This window comes from Nomascus leucogenys, chromosome 14 (assembly GCF_006542625.1).
Source record: "Nomascus leucogenys isolate Asia chromosome 14, Asia_NLE_v1, whole genome shotgun sequence".
NCBI lineage: Eukaryota > Metazoa > Chordata > Mammalia > Primates > Hylobatidae > Nomascus > Nomascus leucogenys.
Window position 1 is genome coordinate 86,651,135 of NC_044394.1, and position 19,590 is coordinate 86,670,724.

The 19,590-nt window shown below is 50.8% G+C and overlaps 2 protein-coding genes across 6 annotated transcripts in view; one reads left to right on the plus strand and one right to left on the minus strand.

Moving 5' to 3' along the window:
• CCDC40 (coiled-coil domain containing 40) overlaps positions 1–17,428 on the minus strand; it is a 65,031-nt gene extending 47,603 nt beyond the window's left edge. The window contains exons 1-7 of the mRNA XM_030827941.1: positions 17,144–17,428; positions 15,655–15,718; positions 13,574–14,032; positions 6,777–6,900; positions 4,770–4,936; positions 3,552–3,635; positions 3,258–3,477 (exon numbers count right to left, since the gene is read on the minus strand). Coding sequence (XP_030683801.1) covers positions 3,258–3,477; positions 3,552–3,635; positions 4,770–4,936; positions 6,777–6,900; positions 13,574–14,032; positions 15,655–15,718; positions 17,144–17,310 — 1,285 coding nt within the window. The 5' untranslated portion in view covers positions 17,311–17,428. The remainder of the gene's footprint in view (positions 1–3,257; positions 3,478–3,551; positions 3,636–4,769; positions 4,937–6,776; positions 6,901–13,573; positions 14,033–15,654; positions 15,719–17,143) is intronic.
• Positions 17,429–17,977: 549 nt separating this feature from the next.
• The window catches only part of TBC1D16 (TBC1 domain family member 16), a 98,681-nt gene continuing 97,068 nt past the window's right edge, over positions 17,978–19,590 (plus strand). For all 5 annotated transcript variants that reach the window (XM_030827364.1, XM_003278441.4, XM_030827365.1 and 2 more), the window contains exon 1: positions 17,978–18,057. The gene's annotated coding sequence lies outside the window, so the exon portion shown is untranslated. The remainder of the gene's footprint in view (positions 18,058–19,590) is intronic.

The following is a 19,590-nucleotide window of genomic DNA, read 5'->3' on the forward strand; positions in this document are numbered from 1 at the left end:
GCATGGTGGCAGGCCCCTGTAGTCCCAGCTACTTGGGAGGCTGAAGCAGGAGAATCGCTTGAACCCGGGAGGTGGAGGTTGCAGTGAGCCGAGATCACGCCACTGCACTCCAGCCTGGGCGACAGAGAGAGACTCCATCTCAAAAAAAAGAAACAAAAAAGAGAATTCTGTACGCATCGACATCCTGCTACTTATATTTAAGATCTGCGATTCTCAGCCCTGGCCACATGTTAGCATCATCGGGAAGCTTAAGGGTCAAAAAGCAAGCCAGAAACAAACAATGCCTGGTCCTTCCCAGAACAAATCAATCTGAAATCTGGGCTGGGATAGGTCCTGGTGGTTTTGAGCTCTCTCTGGTTCCTCCAAGGGGCGGCTGATGGAGACCTTGATGAAAGCATAGCCGGGGCCCGGCCTCAAGTGGCCATCTGGGTTTTCCTGCCTAGAAGCCTGCAGCATTTCTTCTTTTGCCATGGCATTTGGAAGTCACACCAGCTATGTCTGCGGAGCCTCATTTTCTCTTTCAGCTGCATGGCCGGTCACGCGTCTATCTGCAGATTCGTCTTTCCTGAACTCACGCATCTGTTCTCCTGGACATTGGCTATTGCCTCTCATCTCCTGAAATCTCCCTTATGGACACTGATTTGATTTCCCTAATCTATTGTCCATGTCTTTTATCTCCTCCTCAAGATATCCATCATTTGGGGTTTTGCTCTATTTCCGGGAAAGATTCCTTGAACTGGCTTTTTAGTTAAGATATTCAGTTTTCAACTGCATTCATTTGTCTAGTTAGTGCCTTTTGGGGGGATGATGATTATATTTTTAAGTTTCACGTACCCCTTTTTCTAACACTTTGTTCTCTTTACGGATGCAACGTCCTCCAAAATCTCATGAGACTACCAGTTGGTGCCTCTGCACGCTCTGTTTTTAGAATCAGGGCTGGGTTTGCCTGTCTGTCCAGCTCAGTCTCCTCTCAGGTCTGGGGATCTCTGGTTGGTAACTCACATTTTGGTGTGAAGGTTTAGTGACTGTGATGGCTAACACTGAGTGTCAACTTGATTGGATTGAAGGATACAAAGTATTGATCCTGGGTGTGTCTGTGACGGTGTTGCCAAAGGAGATTAACATTTGAGTCAGTGGCCTGGGAAAGGCAGACCCACCCCCAATCTGGGTGGGCACCATCTCATCAGCTGCCAGTGCAGCCAGAGTGTAAGCAGGCAGAAAAATGTGAAAAGATGAGACTGGTGTAGCCTCCCAGCCTACATCTTTCTCCTGTGCTGGATGCTTCCTGCCCTTGGACATTGGACTCCGGGTTCTTCACTTTTGGAACTCAGACTGGCTCTCCTTGCTCCTCAGCCTGCAGATGGCCTATTGTGGGACCTTGTGATCCTGTGTTAATACTGAATTAACTCCCCTTTCTCTATATATCTATCCTGTTATTTCTGTCCCTCTAGAGAACCCTAATACAGTGACTAATGGGCTCTGTCTCCCTCCCAGATGAGGCAGGTGACCGTGGGCTTTCTCCAGGGGCCAGGACCCACTGAGAAGGCAGAGATGGTGCTGATTGAGGCAGGCCTTGACGGATTGAAGAGCCTCGGCTCCGGCCCTCTCCTAATCTCCAGGAAGCAGAGTCCACCAGAGTGTTCGGATCTTTTCGGAATCCTACCCACTCTTTGAGCCCTAGCAGAGGGGAGCCGGCGGGCGCTCCACCCCAGCTCCACGGCTCCAGCCTCACCGCAGGTGTGGGGAACGGGTAGGGGCATGCGTCCTCCTTCAGGTGGGCCTAAATTTGGTTACTTCTGGAGGATGTGGCTCTTTCAGTTCAGCGTGGATGTCACGTTCTTTCCCTTTGGTGTTTTCTGTTCATGTGATGGTAACTGGAGAGAGGTTCTTTTTTTCTTTTTTTTTTTTGAGACGGAGTCTCGCTCTGTCGCCCAGGCTGGAGTGCAGTGGTGCGATCTCGGCTCACTACAAGCTCCACCTCCCGGGTTCACGCCATTCTCCTGCCTCAGCCTCCCACGTATCTGGGACTACAGGCACTCGCCACCACACCCGGCTAATTTTTTGTATTTTTAGTAGAGACGGGGTTTCACTGTGTTAGCCAGGATGGTCTCGATCTCCTGACCTCGTGATCCACCCGCCTCGGCCTCCCAAAGTGCTGGGATTACAGGCGTGAGCCACCGCGCCCGGTCAAGAGAGGTGCTTGATAAGTGCCCACTTACTCTAACTCTGAAATTTCCAGAAACCTCTTCCACTTTTCTCAGGGTTTAAAATGTTTCTTTCCAGAACAGCTGGGATAGCCATGTACTTCTGTTTTCTCCCAGGTTTCTGTAGGTCATTTCCCCATTATAAGAGTAATACACAGTTGATTGAGAAAGTTGAAAACATCAAAAAGCATAAAGACTGAAATACTCCCTAGTCACAAGAGGAAGCCAGTGTCCCCGGTCACCTACATGACCAGCTCTGTGCAAGGACGTTGCTTTATCGGTAATGTTGCATAGCACGTGCCATAGCCCCCAGTGTCTCATCTGATTCAAAGCTACCCACTGACCTGCCGCACACATCCTATGGCGGTCGGGCCCTGGGCCATGGTCTGACCGTCGTGCCAGCCCCGGCCTCACCCTCGCATTCGCACCTATCGAAACCCTCCATCACCCCTGGTCTGCTCTCGCCTCCTGGTCTCGTCTATCCTTGGACCTCTGCAGCCCACCCATCTCTCCCAGTTTTGAGTCTCTACACCCTGGCTGTTAGCAGCTTCAGCATTTGCTGCTTTGCCCTGACAGGTGCCATTTAACATATTTATGACCGGGCGCGGTGGCTCACGCCTGTAATCCCAGCATTTTGGGAGGCCGAGGCAGGCGGATCACCTGAGGTCAGGAGTTCGAGACCAGCCTGGCCAACATGGTGAAACCCCGTCTCTACTAAAAATACAAAAAATAGCCAGGCATGGTGGCAGGTGCCTGTAATCCCAGCTACTTGGGAGGCTGAGCCAGGAGACTGGCTTGATCCCGGAAGGGGGAGGTTGCAGTGAGCCAAGATCACGCCATTGCACTCCAGCCTGGGTGACAGAGTGAGACTCCATCTCAAAAAAACAACAAAAAGACATTTGATTTATGTGCCTTCCCCTCCTAAAAAGGGTGGGAACCCCTCCAGGACGCATACACATCTTACTTTTCTAGGTGCTTGGCCATGGTACATGGGGACACCCCTGGGAAACCCTCCAGGACCCGAAGGCGTGTGGGGCCGCCGGGTTGGCTTACGCTTTTTGCGCTCCTCGTTGGCGGCCGCGCAGGTCTTGGTGTAGAGCGCGCGGGCGCCCTGCAGCTCCTCCTCCTTCTGCCTGCGCTCGCTCGAGGCCGTCGCGTGGCGGTCGTGACTCTTCTCCAGCAGCTTCTGCAGGTGTACCAGGTGCTGCTGCGCCTCATAGAGATTCACCCCCAGCTCCTGCCGGTGGGCTCGGCTCTGCTTGGTAGCCACAACCTGGACCAAAGAGAGAAACAGGGTCACCAGGACGCAGGCATCCGACCGGGGTGGGAGACTGGACGGATACACACCAGCTCTTGGAGGTCCAGCTTCAACTTTTCAATCTGTCGGTTCAGGTAGTTCTTCAGGGCAGCCTGGAATCTTACCATCAGGGGCTAGAACAATGGAAAACCACAGGCGGTTACCATCCTGGTCACCCTCCTGCCCAACCCAGGGCTCAGCCCAGGTGGCCACAGGTCTCCCTCTGGTGGGCCAGAGACGACTTCCATGTGGAGTGCTCCTCCCTGCTTCTGCTTGGGATTCTTACTCTGGAAGCCACAAATTAAAGACACCTCATGGTCTCATCTCAGGCACTTGCAGAACTGAGTGCGTATTTTGGCAAAATGATGGTGCGCTGGGGCCAGAGGGTGGGGTGGAGCAGTGGTCTGGGGAGAGAACCTTCCCGTGCAGCCCCCAGCTCCTTCCTGCAGCTCCTGGAGCTCTGAGCTTTCCTGATGGGTAAATGAAATCAACATCTGCCTTTTCCCCTTGCCAGTGGGTGGGGCAGGGAGCTGCGATTCAATTGGTGCCCTCAAGGCAGTGGCTCTCAAGATGGGCCCCACACCTCTAACATTTGGCAATGATGGAGACTTTTTTTTTTTTTTAAGACAGAGTTTCGCTCTTGTTGCCCAGGCTGGAGTGCACTGGTGCCATCTTGGCTCGCTGCATGCAACCTCCGCCTCCTGGGTTTAAGCAATTCTCCTGCCTCAGCCTCCAGAGTAGCAGGGATTACAGGTGCTCACCACCACGCCTGGCTAATTTTTTTTTTTTTTGTATTTTTAGTAGAGACGGGGTTTCACCATGTTGGCCAGGCTGGTCTCGAACTCCTGACCTCAGGTGATCCACAGGCCTTGGCCTCCCAAAGTGCTGGGATTATAGGTGTGAACCACTGCACCTGGCCTGGAGACATTTTTGACGATCACAACCAAAGGGGTGGTGGTGCTCCTGGCATGTAGCGGGGGGAGCTCAGGGATGCTGTTCAACACCATGCAAGGCACAGCACAGAATGACCCAGCCCCACAGGGCAGTGGTGCCAGGGTTGAGAAACACAGGCCTTACCTATACCGACCTCAGAGGAGACTACCCTACGAAGAGGCAGGTCAATCGCTGCCGATAAACGGTGCAGTGAACGGGCGAGATACAAGTATAGCATTTGGGGTCAGGAGTGGGCCACAGTGCAGGCAGAGAAAGGGGCCTGAGTCATTCTCCCTCTGTGTAGGCAAAAGCAAAACCTGGGAAGGCTTCCTTACGTGGTCTGGGTCCAAAACCACCAGCTGGGACCCTTCGTCTTCTGCTTCCTCATCACTCCCCTCGGACTCCACTCTCTCTGCCACGGCCCCTTCCTCCGTGCTGGGCTGTTGGATCTGGTCCTGGAACACTGGCAGGTCTCCTTCCCTGGGGTGGGCATCGGGCACCCCTAGGGGGATCAATGAGGGGAGAGACAGTGACACCATTGAGGAGCTGCTGGAGAGAAGACTCAGTGATTCTATTCTGAGGCATCAACAGCACACCTGCTGTCATGCCTCATGCAGCATGATGGGAAAATGACAGCAAAAGCATCCAAACGGCCTGTGGGTCAGAAATGTCACTCACCCCATCTTCTATTCACTGACTCAATGCATCCCAGAGAAAGGGTCCCGTTTTAAAGGTAGGCAGGAAGGAAATTATTTTTGAGAGGTTTTCTTTACACATAAAGCATGAATAGAAAGGTGGCCACTTAACTAGTGGATTGGATACAATTTTTTTTTTCCAGACAGAGTCTTGCTCTGTTGCCCAGCCTGGAATGCAGTGGCACGATCTTGGCTCACTGCAACCTCCGCCTCCCAGGTTCAAGCGATTCTCCTGCCTCAGCCTCCCGAGTAGCTGGAGATTACAGGCACCTGCCACGATGCCCAGCTAATTTTTGTATTTTTAGTAGAGATGGGATTTCACCATGTTGGCCAGACTGGCCTCGAACTCCTGACCTTGTGATCCACCCACCTCGGCCTCCCAAAGTGCTGGGATTACAGGCGTGCACCACTGCGCCCGGCCTAGATTTGAATTTTTTAAAAAAAATGTGAAACAGCTGATAAGACTGCAAAAGAAAGGAAATAATAAATGAGGTTCTAGTTTTGGTCTTTCCATCCTTCCAGGTTGGAGAGATCCCTGTTCTGTTTTGTACTAATTTATTTATTTATTTACTTATTTACAGAGGGGTCTTGCTCTGTCGCCCAGGCTGGAGTGCAGTGGTGTGATCTCGGCTCACTGCAACCTCTGCCTCCCGGGTTCAAGCGATTCTTCTGCCTGAGCCTCCCTCAATCCCTCGGGAGTGACAAGTAGCTGGGATGACAGGTACGTGCCACTACGCCCAGCTAATTATGTTTTTTTGTTTTTTGTTTGTTTGTTTGTTTTGAGACAGAGTCTCGTTCCTGTTGCCCAGGTTTGAGTGCAGTGGCTCGATCTCGGCTCATTGCAACCTCCACCTCCCAGGTTCAAGTGATTCTCCTGTCTCAGCCTCCTAAGTATCTGGGATTACAGGCGCCTGCCACTATGCCTGGCTAATTTTTGTATTTTTTATTAGAGATGGGGTTTCGCCATGTTGGCCAGGCTGGTCTCGAGCTCCTGACCTCAGGTGATCCACTGGCCTTGGCCTCCCAAAGTGCTGGGATTCCAGGTGTGAGCCACCACGCCCGGCCTGTTTTTTTACTAATTTAGACATGCGGTGTTTTCATGTCATTTGCAAGTAATGCAAGGTTTTGGACAGGCTGCAGGTCGGTACCCCAGGGAATTTGCAACTTCCTGATCTGCCCTCCCACGTCCACAACACTGGGATGCCGGTACTATGTAAGAAGACAGGGGTTCTGGAAAGCCTTCGAAAGCCAGCAGACAGATTCAGGCCTGGGGGTGTTGTCACGGCACGTCTCGCTCTGAGACCAGGAGCCAGTGAGAAATGGCCGTCAGGGGATGAGGCTGGGCATCACTGAATCTTGGCAAAGGCCACGTTCTGTCACTTAATTGGACCAGTTCCTTAATGCCCTTAGGGGACCTGTCTGTTAAATGGAGAATGGTTCCTACTTCATCTGTCACTGTTAGGATTAAATGAGATAAAACAGTAAACGCCCAATAAATGTTATCCATATCTGTTAATAAGATTTTTCTCTTTCAGCTCACAGCCACTCAGGAAACAGGTATGACAAACGAGTGGCGTCCCTTGCGCGGAAGGGCCTGTGCAGGTGGCTCATCGCCAGGGCAAGGTGACCTCAGTGGGTGGGCAGCACCTGGCTCCTGCGAGATGAACTCCTCCAGGTCTGAGGACTCGATGCTGCTCCCGTGGCTCAGCTGGAAGCGGTGCCGGGCGCCCATCGGGAGCACCTGCCCCTGGGGCTCCTCGGTGGATCCTGTCTATGGCAAGAACAACCAAAACTAAGTCAACAAGGGCTTAATTGCCACTGAGAAGTTATTCAATTTTAACTCATTACATTTGTGAACGTTGTCAGAATCAAAATATAGTCACCTGTGTGTTTTTTAAAAAACCTGGCCAGGCGCGGTGGCTCATGCCTGTAATCCCAGCACTTTGGGAGGCTGAGGCAGGTGGATCACTTGAGGCCAGGAGTTCGAGACCAGCCTGGGTAACATGGCGAAACCCCATCTCTACTAAAAATGCAAAAATTAGCCAGGTGTCATGGCGCGTGCCTGTAATTCCAGCTACTCGGGAGGCTGAGGCACAAGAATCGCTTGAACCCGGGAGGCGGAGGTTGCAGTGAGCAGAGATCACAGCACTGCACTCCAGCCTGGGCAACAGAGCAAGACCCCTTCTCAAAAATAAATAAATAAATAAAGTTAAAATCGAGCCAGGTGTTTTTATGAAGGGAAGACATTTTCTTATTGAAATTTCCCTAAAGGGGGCTGGTTTGAAAGGAGAGAAGAGGAAACAGTCTATTATTATTATTATTATTAAGGATCTCACTCTGCCACCTAGGCTGGCATGCAGTGTTGGAATCATAGCTCATTGCAACCCCCAACTTCTGGGCTCAAGTGATCCTCCCTCCTTAGCCTCCAGAGTAGCTGGGATTACAGGTGCACACCACCACACTGGTCTAATTTTTAAATATTTTATTTAGAGGTGGGGTCTTGTTATGTTCCCTAGGCTGGTCTCAAACTCCTGGCCTCATTTAGCCTTTCCACTCTAGCCTCCCAAAGTGCTGGGATTATAGGTGTGAGCTGGGGGAACCACTTCTGAATTCCCTGGGTGGGAGAGAGTTAGATGTTTTCCATTTTGGACATTTGCAAAAGTCAAATGATGATCTTTATATCCAAGTGATTTCCTATTACTTTAACAATTACGTTAAATTTTGAGCAATGTATCATCCTAAATAACAAACAGAGAGAGGTTCTGTAAAGGAAAATGACATTTATTTGGGGATAGGGCATTGCAATCGGAATACGGGTGCCATAGTAAATTATGTTTGTATTCGGGGAGGTAAAGGAAGATGAAAGTTGATAAAGGAAAAATGAGGAGGATTATAAAATTGTTTTGTGATAATTCTCCTTGGCTGTAAGGATCAATAACAGGGTGGCATCAGTCCAAGTTTCGACAGGCAGTTGCTGGCAGCTGTCCTAGCAGAAGTGTTTTTTTTTTATTTTTTGAAAGGTTATGATGATCTTTGTGCAACATTGTGGGGTTTGCAGAGTGTTTTGTGACAGTTTTTGTTATGAGAAGCCCTCCCCTTAATGCCTTTCCCCAGCTCTGTTTTTCAGGGTTTTTTGTTGTTGTTGCTGTTGTTTTTTGAGATGGACTCTCGCTCTGTCGCCCAGGCTGGAGTGCAGTGGCGCAGTCTCGGCTCACTGCAAACTCCGCCTCCTGGGTTCAAGTGATTCTCCTGCCTCAGCCTCCCGAGTAGCTGGGATTACAGGCATGCACCATCACACCTGGCTAATTTTTGCATTTTTAGTAGAGACGGGGTTTCGCCATGTTACCCAGACTGGTCTCGAACTCCTGACCTCAAGTGATCCACCCGCCTCGGCCTCGCAAAGTGTTGAGACTACAGCCACTGTGCCCGGCGTCCGTTTTAGCTTTAAAAGAGACTTTTGCAGTTACAACTATTGACAATAATTATTGCTGATGATGAACTGTTGGATATTAGTAACACAGACAACGAGTCAGGGTTTTGCTGCCCATAAACAACACGTTGTTACAAAGCACATCTCATGCCACCCTCACCATAACCCCACAAGTCAGGTTCTAGTCATTTCTGTTCTCCATAGTAAAGCAGCCACACGGAGGCTGAAGGGCTTGCCCCAGTTTGCACGGGCAGCCCCGGGTATGTTCAGCGCCGGCTGTCTCCGTCTCCAGCCCATGCACTGTCTCACGGCACTTCCGCAGATGGTGTTGACTCTGGAAATTATTTCTGAGGCATCTGGAGCCGTAACAACATTAATGGGAGCCCAGGGTCAAAACTCATCTCCAGGGTGTGCAGCAGCGGCTTCTCCTAATGAGAGGTTGCTGGGTGTCCATGTGCACAACTGCACACAAGTCCCACTCACACTGTCCTGAAGACTGAGAGCCAGTGGGAGGTGGGGAAGCAAGGGTCGCTCAGGGGCTGCCCCTGCCCTTTGTTCAATCATATTTGGAAACTACTTCCCAGTGTATTTTCTAGAAACTAGGCCCAAGGATGGAAATTGGGTTTACAGAGCAACAAGTGACTTAAACACACTTAAACAAAAGGTGAAGACACTGGTTTTGCTGTTGTTGATATATATATTTTGTTGTTGTTGTTGTTGTTTTGTTTTGTTTTGTTTTTCTGAGATGGAGTGTCGCTCTGTCACCCAGGCTGGAGTGCAGTGGCATGATCTTGGCTCATGCAATCTCTGACTCCCAGGCTCAAGTGATTCTTGTGCCTCAGCCTCCTGAGTAGCTGGGACTACAGGTGTGCACCACCACACCCGGCTAATTTTTGTATTTTTAGTAGAGATGGGGGTCTCGCCATGTTGGTTAGGGTGGTCTCGAACTCCTGGCCTCAAGTGATCCACCTGCGTCGGCCTCCCAAAGTGCTGGGATCACAGCCATGAGCCACTACGCCTGGCCTGTTGTTGTTGATAAATTCTTAAAATAAGATTTTGGTTTTGGTTTTATATTTGCCACTTATGATCATAAAACTTAATCAGGGCTCACCAAATACTGAATCATGCTATTCTCCAAAGTGACTTTTAGAAGGTCTTTCGGGTTTCCCAGGGTAGGGGAGTAGGACGGACGGGTGCCTTGTGGTTCAGAATGGTGGCTTTGAAGCAAGAGCTCCCGTTTGCCACGACAGCTGGGTGACTATGCAATGACCTTTCACCTCTCAGTTTCCTCATCTGTACAATGGGCACGATCATAGTTCCTACCTCATAGGGTTGTCAGGATTCTAAGACAACACAGAACAGTGTCTAACCCATAGTCAGTGCTCAGAAGTATAAAAGCATCTTCTTTCCCTGCCTCCTTTCCACACTCCCATCTCCCCTTCCAGAGCAATTGAAACCTAAGCTATGCTGGGGGGTGGGGGCAGCCAAGGCAGTGAAAGTGGGAGACAGGTTACATCCAGGGGGATTGACCACATCAGTGAATACAGTAAGGATCATGGGGCCAGGCTTCTCCCTATTGGAGAAAGGAGCTACAAATATGGAAGAGGAGGCTGGGCGTGGTGGCTCATGCCTGTATTCCCAGCACTTTGGGAGGTTGAGGAGGGAGGATTGACTGAGCCCAGGAGTTCGAGACCAGCCTGGGTATCATGGTGAGACGCCCCCTTGTACAAAAAATACAAAAATTAGCCGGGCGTGATGGTGAGTGCTTGTAGTCCTAGCTACTTGGGCGAGACTCTGTTTCAAAAAAAAAAAAAAAAAAAGGAAGAGGAGAAAACCAGGAGGGACTCCTTATGGAGGTGAGATGGAATTAGAGGTACTGTTGTGAGCCAACGCCGGGGGCGGGGGGATATTCCAATAAATGTAGATGTGAGCGAATGTCTGTGTACATGGTGTATATATAAATGTGGGGGAAGTATGTACAGTATATGCACACAGGCCCTATCTCCTGCCACTGAGAGGGCCTGGGGACAGTGACACCCAGCATCAATGAGGACCCCAGCACCCAAGTCATAACTTCTAAATTCTATTTTCCACTAACAGAAACAGGGCTCCTGGAGAAATGTCTGATTCTAAGGCTGGGCAGTCTATGCCAGAAAGCAAGAAAGCCCTCAAAGAAGGATGGAGGTGCGTCCGACCACACAAAAGCTGGTTTAAATGGGCCCTCACTGGCCAAATTGAGCATCAAAATACATAATGAAGGTAATGGGTTATAACCCAGTGAATCACAGGGAGAGCCCTGAGTCTATGCAGATGTAAGAATATAAATAAAGCAAGAGTTTCATGAGGAGCTGACATTCACATCACTCCAAAGTGGCTCCCTGCATTTATCTCAGAATGCGAGGTTGCTTGAACATTGGAAAATCAATCAGTGTAATCTATCAAATTAACTAACTAAAAAGGAAAATACAGTCTCCTTAACAGACACAGAAAAGGATTTGACAAAACCCAATACCCTTTTATGATTAAAAAAAAAAAACCAAAAAACCCAACAGCGTTCAACAAACCGAGAATACAAGGGAACTTCCTTAACCCGATAAAGGGCATCTGCAATGCCCACAGCAAACATGGCACTTTATAGTCAAAGACTGAATGCTTTTCCCATAAGATCAGGGCAAGACAAGAGGTCTGCTCTCACCACTTCTATTCAACATGGTGCTGGAGGTTCTAGCCAATATAATCAGGTAAGAAAAAGGAAGAAAAGGTATCTGCATTGGAAAGGAAGAAGTTAACTGCCTTTTTTCTCAGATGAGATGATTATCTTTGTGAAAAAGCCTACCAATTCCGCAAACAAGCTAGTCTAACTAGTGAGGGACTTTAGCAATGTGGCAGAATGTCAGGTGAGTATACAAAAACCAATTGCATTTCTATATGCTAGCAACAGACAATTGGAAACCATTTATAATGGCATCAAAAATGTGAAATACTGGGCAGGAGCGATGGCTCACGCCTGTAATCCCAACGCTTTGGGAAGCTGAGGCAGGCAGATCAGGAGTTCGCTTGAGGTCAGGAGTTCGAGACCAGCCTGGCCAACATGGTGGAACCCCATCTCTACTAAAAATACCAAATTTTAGCCAAGTGTGGTGGTGTGTGCCTGTAGTCCCAGCTATTCAGGAGGCTGAGGCAGGAGAATTGCTTGAACCCGGGAGACAGAGGTTGCAGTGAGCCAAGATCATGCCACTGCACTCCAGCCTGGGTGACAGAGCAAGACTTCATCTCAAAAAAAAAAAAAAAAATACTTAGGGATAAATCTGCCAAAAGTTGTGTAACACCTGTATACGTTGGTAAGCAAATATAAGAAGTCCTCAATAACTGGTGGGAATCTGTTGCAATTTTTTTCTCATTCTAAATAGTATTCACCTTCCTATCTTAAACCAAAAAAGAAAAAAGCACCTTCTCACAAAATCTTCGTTAAGTATAAAGGAGTAAAAGGTCGCTTCACAGTGGAGAATCTTGGTGCTTTTAAATTTGGTGACCGAAGTGAACATCATCGGGAATGGTGGAAGCTTGAATCCTGCGTCCCTCGTGGGATGCACTGAGAGCCCCACGTTGCTTCCGTGATAGTCCCACCAAAGCCTCACGACCCTAACCCCATCATGAGGAAACACCAGGCAAATCCAGGCTGAGGGACACTCTACAAGACAGCTGGCCTATGACCTTCACAAGGGTCAAGGTTGTCAAGGAAAGATTGAGGAGACTACAGAAATATGAGCGCTCAAGGCAACATTTGATTCTGAACGGAATCTCTTTGCTACAAAAGATGTCATTGGGACATTTGGTGAACCCTGACTGAGGCCTGAGCATTCCTTGAAAATGGAGCAAGGCAATTTCCAGAATTTTTTTTTTTTTTTTTTGAGACAGAGTCTCGCTCTGTCACCCATGCAGGAGTGCAGTGGTGGGATCTCGGCTCACTGCAACCCCCACCTCTCCAGTTCAAGTGATTCTCCTGCCTTAGCCTCCCGAGTAGCTGGGATTATAGGCATGTACCACCATGCCCAGCTCAATTTCCAGATTTTGATGGTTGTGCCACAGCTGTTTGTGGGAAACACATACAGAAGCATTCAAAAGCTTTGGTGCATCAGATCCGCAACTCACTCTCCAATGTTTAAGAAAATAAAAGATCCTTTTTATTGTACTTCATTTTTTTCTGTAACTTAGTGATTGTTTAAAGAAAATTAATGAAAAAATATAAGAATGCAGCTATTGTCATTGTTATTATCTAGAACTGCACTATTCATTATGGCAGCCACTGGCAACAGGCGGCTATTTACATGGAAATTAGAACCTTAAACAGTTAAAAGCTCCATTCCTCCAGCTCCATAGTCACATTTGGAGAGCTCTCTGTAGCCACATGTGACTGAAGGACCATATTGGACAATGCTGCTCTGGAAGCCTGGAAACTTGGATGCCCTTACGTGGATGGCGGCTGTGGAGGCCCCCAGCCTTGGGCTTGGGAACACTGAAGCAGAGTCCAGGATCTCTCAGCATTCGACCGTGAATCCTGAGACCTAAGCTTGCTAAGACATTTCTTTTCTTTTCTTTTCTTTTTGAGACAAGGTCTCACTCTGTTGCCCAGGCTGGAGTGCAATGGTGCGATCTTGGCTCACTGCAGCCTCCGCCTCTCAGGTTCAAGCAATTCTCCCATCTCAGCCTCCTGAATAGCTGGGATTACAGGTGTGCACCACTACACCTGGCTGATTTTTGCTTATTTAGTAGAGACAGGATTTCACCACGTTGGCCAGCCTGGTCTCGAACTCCTGACCTCAGGTGATCCACCCACCTTCGCCTCCCAAAGTGCTGGGATTACAGGCGTGAGCCACCGCACCCAGCCTTGCTAAGAAATTTCTAACAGGGACTGCAATCTGTGTTTATGATGTACCCCTAAGTTCCTCACATAGGGTGACAAACCCCGTGGGCCGTGCGACACTGGCACAAAACAGAAGTCAGGGCTACTCACCAATCTGCCCACTGCTGGCCCAGAGGTGACCTGGCCCTTTTGCTCCGACGGGCCTAAGACTCCGTGGGATGGCTCTGGGGAGGTGACCCTCACTTCTCTGGATTCTGGTGGACCGGTGGCCTCTTGATGGGAGCCTTCGAGACCAGCTTCCCCGCCAGCACTATCGTATGCCTCCTCTCCAGGCAGTTCCTGAGGAGGACTGAAATATGGGTAAGTCATATCTGTAGCACTGATTTGCCCTTCGGGGGATGAAGTTTCTGTATAGCAATATTCCTCTTCGCTTTCAGCATCTCCATAGGACACAGCTTCCTCTTCCCCTTCCACTGCAGCTTCCCCTTCTGTCTCGACCTCCCCCTCTTCAATTGCAGTGTCCGCTTGGGTTGTGACTTCTTCAGGATGCTCTGTGCTATCAACAACTTCTTCACTTTTCTGGCCATCATCCTTCTCTGGTGGTGACACCTGTAAAGGTGTGGCAGGAAAAAAATCAGGAAACAAAGTATAAAGGACTTTGTGAGGTTTTATTCTTTGTAGTGTAATTATATCAATGGGAAAACTGCATTTATACCCTTCTCAGCATCACTAAGAGATCATGTTTCACTGTGGGAGGCCAAGGCAGGCAGATCACGAGGTCAGGAGATCGAGACCATCCTGACCAACATGGTGAAACTCTGTCTCTACTAAAAATACAAAAATTAGCTGGGTATGGTGGTGCACACCTGTAATCCCAGCTACTCGGGATCCTGGGGCAGGAGAATTGCTTGAACTTGGAAGGCGGAGGTTGCAGTGAGCCAAGATCGTGCCTCTGCACTTCAGCCTGGAGACAGAGTGAGACTCTGTCTCAAAAAAAAAAAAAAAAAAATTATGTGTCATGCTTCAGTTTATCTGTTCTTTCTTTTATTTTTTTTGTGACAGGGTCTCACTCTGTTGCCCAGGCTGGAGTGCAGTGGCGTGATCTCGGCCCACTGCAACCTCCACCTCCTGGGTTCAAGCAATTCTCCTGCTTCAGCCTCCGAAGTAGCTGGGACTACAGGTGTGTACCACCACACCCAGTTAATTTTTCCATTTTTAGTAGGGATGGGGTTTCACTATGTTGGCCAGGCTGGTCTTGAACTCCTGGCCTCAAGCGATCCATCCGCCTCGGCCTCCCAAAGTGCTGGGACTACAGGTGTGAGCCACCATGCCCGGCCCTCTCTGCTTTTCATAATCATTTTTGCATCCTTCGTTACAGGAAATGAGTTCTGAAAAACTCAGGGCAACCTAAAGTTGGAAATCCTTTGCATCCCTGACTAATCGCTGACACTGTAGAATGGTGTAGGAAGAAAATGAGTCACTCTTCAACTGAATTGAATTTGTTCTGGTGCAAGATAATGTCATCGTACAATATACTTGACCAAGTCCTAATTATCTTTATTTATTTTTAATTTTATTTTCTTTATGTATTTTTTTGAGACGCAGTCTCGCTCTGTCGCCAGGCTGAGTGCAGTGGCACAATCTCGGCTCACTGCAACCTCCATCTCCCAGGTTCAAGCCATTCTCCTGCCTCAGCCTCCTGCGTAGCTGGGACTACAGGTGTGAACCACCATGCCTGGCTAATTTTTGTATTTTTAGTAGAGACAGGGTTTCACCATGTTGGCCAGGATAGTCTCAATCTTTTGACCTCGTGAGCTGCCTGCCTCGGCCTCCCAAAGTGCTGGAATTACAGGCGTGAGTCACCATGCCCGGCCTATTCATTTATTTTTGAGACAGAGTTTCACTTGTGACCCAGGCTGGAGTGCAATGGCGTGATCTTGGCTCGCTGCAACCTCTGCCTCCGGAGTTCAAGCCATTATCCTGCCTCAGCCTCCCGAGTAGCTGGGACTACAGGCACGCACCACCGCGCCTGGCTAATTTTTATATTTTTAGTAGAGATGGGGTTTTGCCATGTTGGCCAGGCTTGTCTCGAACTCCTAACCTCATGTGATCCACCTGCCTTTGCCTCCCAAAGTGTTGGGATTACAGGCGTGAGCCACCGCACCCGGCCTCTGATTCTCTTTAATTCCTAGTAAATACAAGCCCGGAATAACTTCCCATCGGGAATTTACCATGTGGCTTTCATTATTCCCTTCCTTCTCTCCCTCAGAAGCCGATCCATCTTCCGGATGAGACCTGGTTTTAGAGAAATAATTGAACAGTTTCAAGCAACAGTTTTCTTTTTCTTGGCCCTTATGCCCTCCTGAATTCTGCATATCTGTTTATTTACTTGTTACTTCTCTGCCACCCCCAGGCTGTTGTCATGACTTCGTCCTGTTTGTCAGGAACCATAGCACTATATCATGCCTGTCAGGTGGCGGAGGTGCCACAAAAGCAAAGCTCCATGAATGAATGAAAAATATAATTATTAAAACATCGAAGGAAAAGCAGGATTAGATCACCCCAGAAAAGTCACCTCAAATATAACTTGTGTCTTGGGGAAAAGAAATAACAAAAAGTAGAGAAAGTAGCACGATCAGAGTAAGTGTTCTAGGGACTCTGAGTTTCTCCACGATTTATGTAGCACAAGAATGCCGTAGTTCATATATATATAGCTTTTTAAAAAAATTAAAGATTCAATCTATTTTTATCTGCCAAAGGAATATAGATATGCTCAAAGAGAGACAGTGACAGTTCCCTGTGATCTTCCCTTTCCTTCCCAAGATAATCATTGGTAACACTTAGGACTACATTCTTTCAACATTTTTCTATGCTTTAAACACACACACGCACAGCCTGAATTAGAGATCACAGTATACCTACCCTTTTACATTTATGCCTATCGTTTTATTAATAAGAGCTTTAGTCTTTCCATGTCAGTACATACAGACCCACCTTAAAAAAAAAATGAAACAATACCGATGTGTCTAAGGTAAAAAGGCCAAACTCTTTCCAATCGTTTCTATCCTTTTAAACGGAGCCTAAGCGAGCAAAGGCCCGGTGGCAGGGATCTTCACTCAGCTGCCCTTCCTGTGCGCGCTCAGTGCTTCCGCCCAGGCCGCAGGACGGTGACCGCGGTCCATCGCGGGGCCGCCTAACCGCAGGGACCCCTCCCTTCGCGGGTCACCGCCAAGCCTGCGAGAGGGGATCTGTCCTTGCAGGAGGGAGGCGCGGGGCCGGGCTGGTCTCCGGCCACAGCGAGTGGCCCCGGCGCAAGGTCAGGGGCAGCATCCGACAGCCCCGCGCCCTGCAGTGCCCTCTGCTCTTAGGAAGACTGCGCACAGGGACCGCCACGCAAAGTGGTTGCCATGGTGACTGCAGAGCGAGCGGTCCCGGGTTTTAGAGGGAGTCGCGCGCTTGGAGTAGGGGAAAGAGGGAGGCCGAGAGAGGACAAAGGGACAGGAGGGGAGAAGTGAGAAGGGTTGGCGGGGGAGTGGGGGGCTGAACGCAGTGGATGGGAACGGCCAGCAAAATGGCGAGAGAAGGGACACAGGCGAGAGGAAGGGGGAATGCAGGCGAAGGGGCGAGGCAGGCTGGGGCCGACGCGGGGGCCACCTGGCGCGGTGACCGGAGAGCGCGGCCTGGCGACTCCAAGACCCGCTGCCCCTCGGCCCGGCTTACCGGCCCGCCGCGCCGCCCGGTTCCGCCATCTCCCGTTGCTGGGCGACGCTGTCAACATCCGGCGGGGCCGGGACCACGCGCGCGGCGAGGGCGGGGGCAGCCGGGGAAGGCGCGGCCTTTGTGCCATCTCCACGCACGCAGAGGCGCGCGCCATCTCGACGTGTCATCCCTTAGACTGTAACGATTAGAGCACAACCATGCTCTAATCATTTTCCTTTATCGCTCTCTGCGCCCAGGTCCTGCTTCGGCTGCACTCAATTTCTGTAAAGCGACAGCGGCGTCAGCGTGTGTGTGCCCAGCGGGCGGCTCGAGGTCCCGGAGGGACCTGCCGGGCAGCTGGGGACCCCGGACTGCTAAGCGCCCGGGAGTGGCAGGCGGGCTGGGGGCACCAGGGGCCGGGGACCCCGCGCATGGCGAGCGCTTTTCCATCTCCTGCTCTAGGGGGGCTCCGGTGCCCTTCTCCAGGGGTCCTACGGAGACTCCTTGAGAAGCAAGGACGCCCGGGGGTCTTCCGGAGCGTGTCTTCCCTTCCGAGCCCGAAATAGGAGAAATCTCCCTGCAGAGGGCGGCAGCGGAGGGCCAGCGCGCACGCGGAGCGTCCGAGGGGCCCTGCCTTTCCCTCGGGGGCGCCGGGCTCGGGTCGGGGCACAGTCCCGGAGGCCGGGGCGCAGCGAGGCCTGAGGGAGGGCCAGCAGGCGATTAGGGGCTTGGGTCCAGGGCTGGGCCAGAAGGCGGGCTGGGAGCCCGGCCGGGGCAGGCAGGGGCCGGGCCGGGGGCGGGCCTGGGGGCGGGCCGGGGGCCGGGCCTCCCCGCGCGTCCCCGCCCCGCCGCGCCTCACTGGCGGCGGCAGCGGCGGAGGCGACGGTGGCGGCTCTCCGAGCCGGCGCGAATCCGGCCCCCGCAGCGGGACCCGGGTGGGTATTGGGGCCCGGACGGGGCCGCGGGGGCGGGGTCCGAGGGGTCCACCGCGCACCGAGCAGCGCCCCCTCGGCGGAGCTGGGGCGGGGGCGCGCGGGGCGCGTGGGGCGCGTGGGCCTGCAGCCGCGGGACCGGGGAGGGGCCGGGGTCCAGCCGCCGTCCTCGGGGTGCAGGGCGCCAGCAGGAGCGTGAGCGTTGTGGGAGGACCCGGAACACGGAGGAGCACCCGGGGACTTTTCCCCGCGGCGAGTGAGGGCGCCCCGGGCCCGGAATGGGCCTAATTCGGGGAGACTGGTCCCCGCCTGTCTGGAGCGGTGGACCGGGGAACTTGCGGTCTTTGTCTGGCTGGATCGGCGGAGCAGACGTATGGGAACTTGTGGGGTGCCGGCGCGCGCCCACACAGCCCCCAAAGTGTGCGTCCCCCCAGGGCGCGCGCTCAGCTTTCCTGGCCTGTCGGGCTTGGTGGTCTGGGCTGTTTAAGATCCGCGTGTCGGGATACTCACTTCCGTTCCGCCTGGGCTCCCTTGTTCTTTCCTTTGAAAAAAAAAAAAAGAAAAAGAAAGAACGAAAGGAAGGAAAGAAAAAAAGGAAAGGCAACTGAAGATTGCTAAACATAACCTAGGGGATCCTGCCGGAAGCCGCTGAATCCTGAAATCCTGTGATTCCCACACTCGAAAGCTGGTGTCGTATGTTGGCCACAAAGTAGTTCAGATTCGATTCAGAAATAGAAAATGAATAGAAAAGACATAACAAAAGTTAGTCTCGCCTTCCTTATGGTAAAGTTTGTTTTACTGTCTGGGTGAAGTTCAAATGAGAAGCTAGGCTGATTGGCCAGCCTCTGCGACTTGATCGTAAAGATCTACTTTCTTTTCTACCAGAAGGCTCCAAATTCTTTTATCTGGAATAAAAAGGGAACTCGGTCTTAAAGATGCTCACGTGAGGCGGCATATTGCCAGAGGGTGGACGCAAAGACTAGGGGCTGGAGATTCCATTCCAAACCTGTTACTGATTGATCAGAACACTTTTTCACATCTATGCCTCAGTTTTAGAAAATCCTCATTAGAAACGTTAACAGTAAAATTGGTGAATACTAAACACTTTTAAGAACCATGAAAGATTTTGTAAATAAAGAATAAAGTGAGGAGTAACTTTTAGTATTAACTACAAAGTTCATTAATGGCTTTTTTTGTATCCTGAATGTGGTTATTGTGCGCATATTTTTGTGTAAGTGGCGTGTTTATGGTGAGACTATGGCTAAAGAAAGTTTTTATGGCTGGGCGCCGTGGCTCAGGGCTGTAATCCCATTACTTTGGGAGGACGAGGCGGGCTGATCACCTGAGGTCAGGAGTTCGAGACCAGCCTGGCCAACATGGTGAAACCCCCATCTCTACTCAAAATACACAAATTAGCCTGGTGTGGTGGCGTGAGCCTGTAATCCCAGTACTGGGGAGGCTGAGACAGGGGAATCGCTTGAACTCGGGAGGTGAAGGTTGCAGTGAGCCAAGATGTGCCAGTGCACCCCAGCCCGG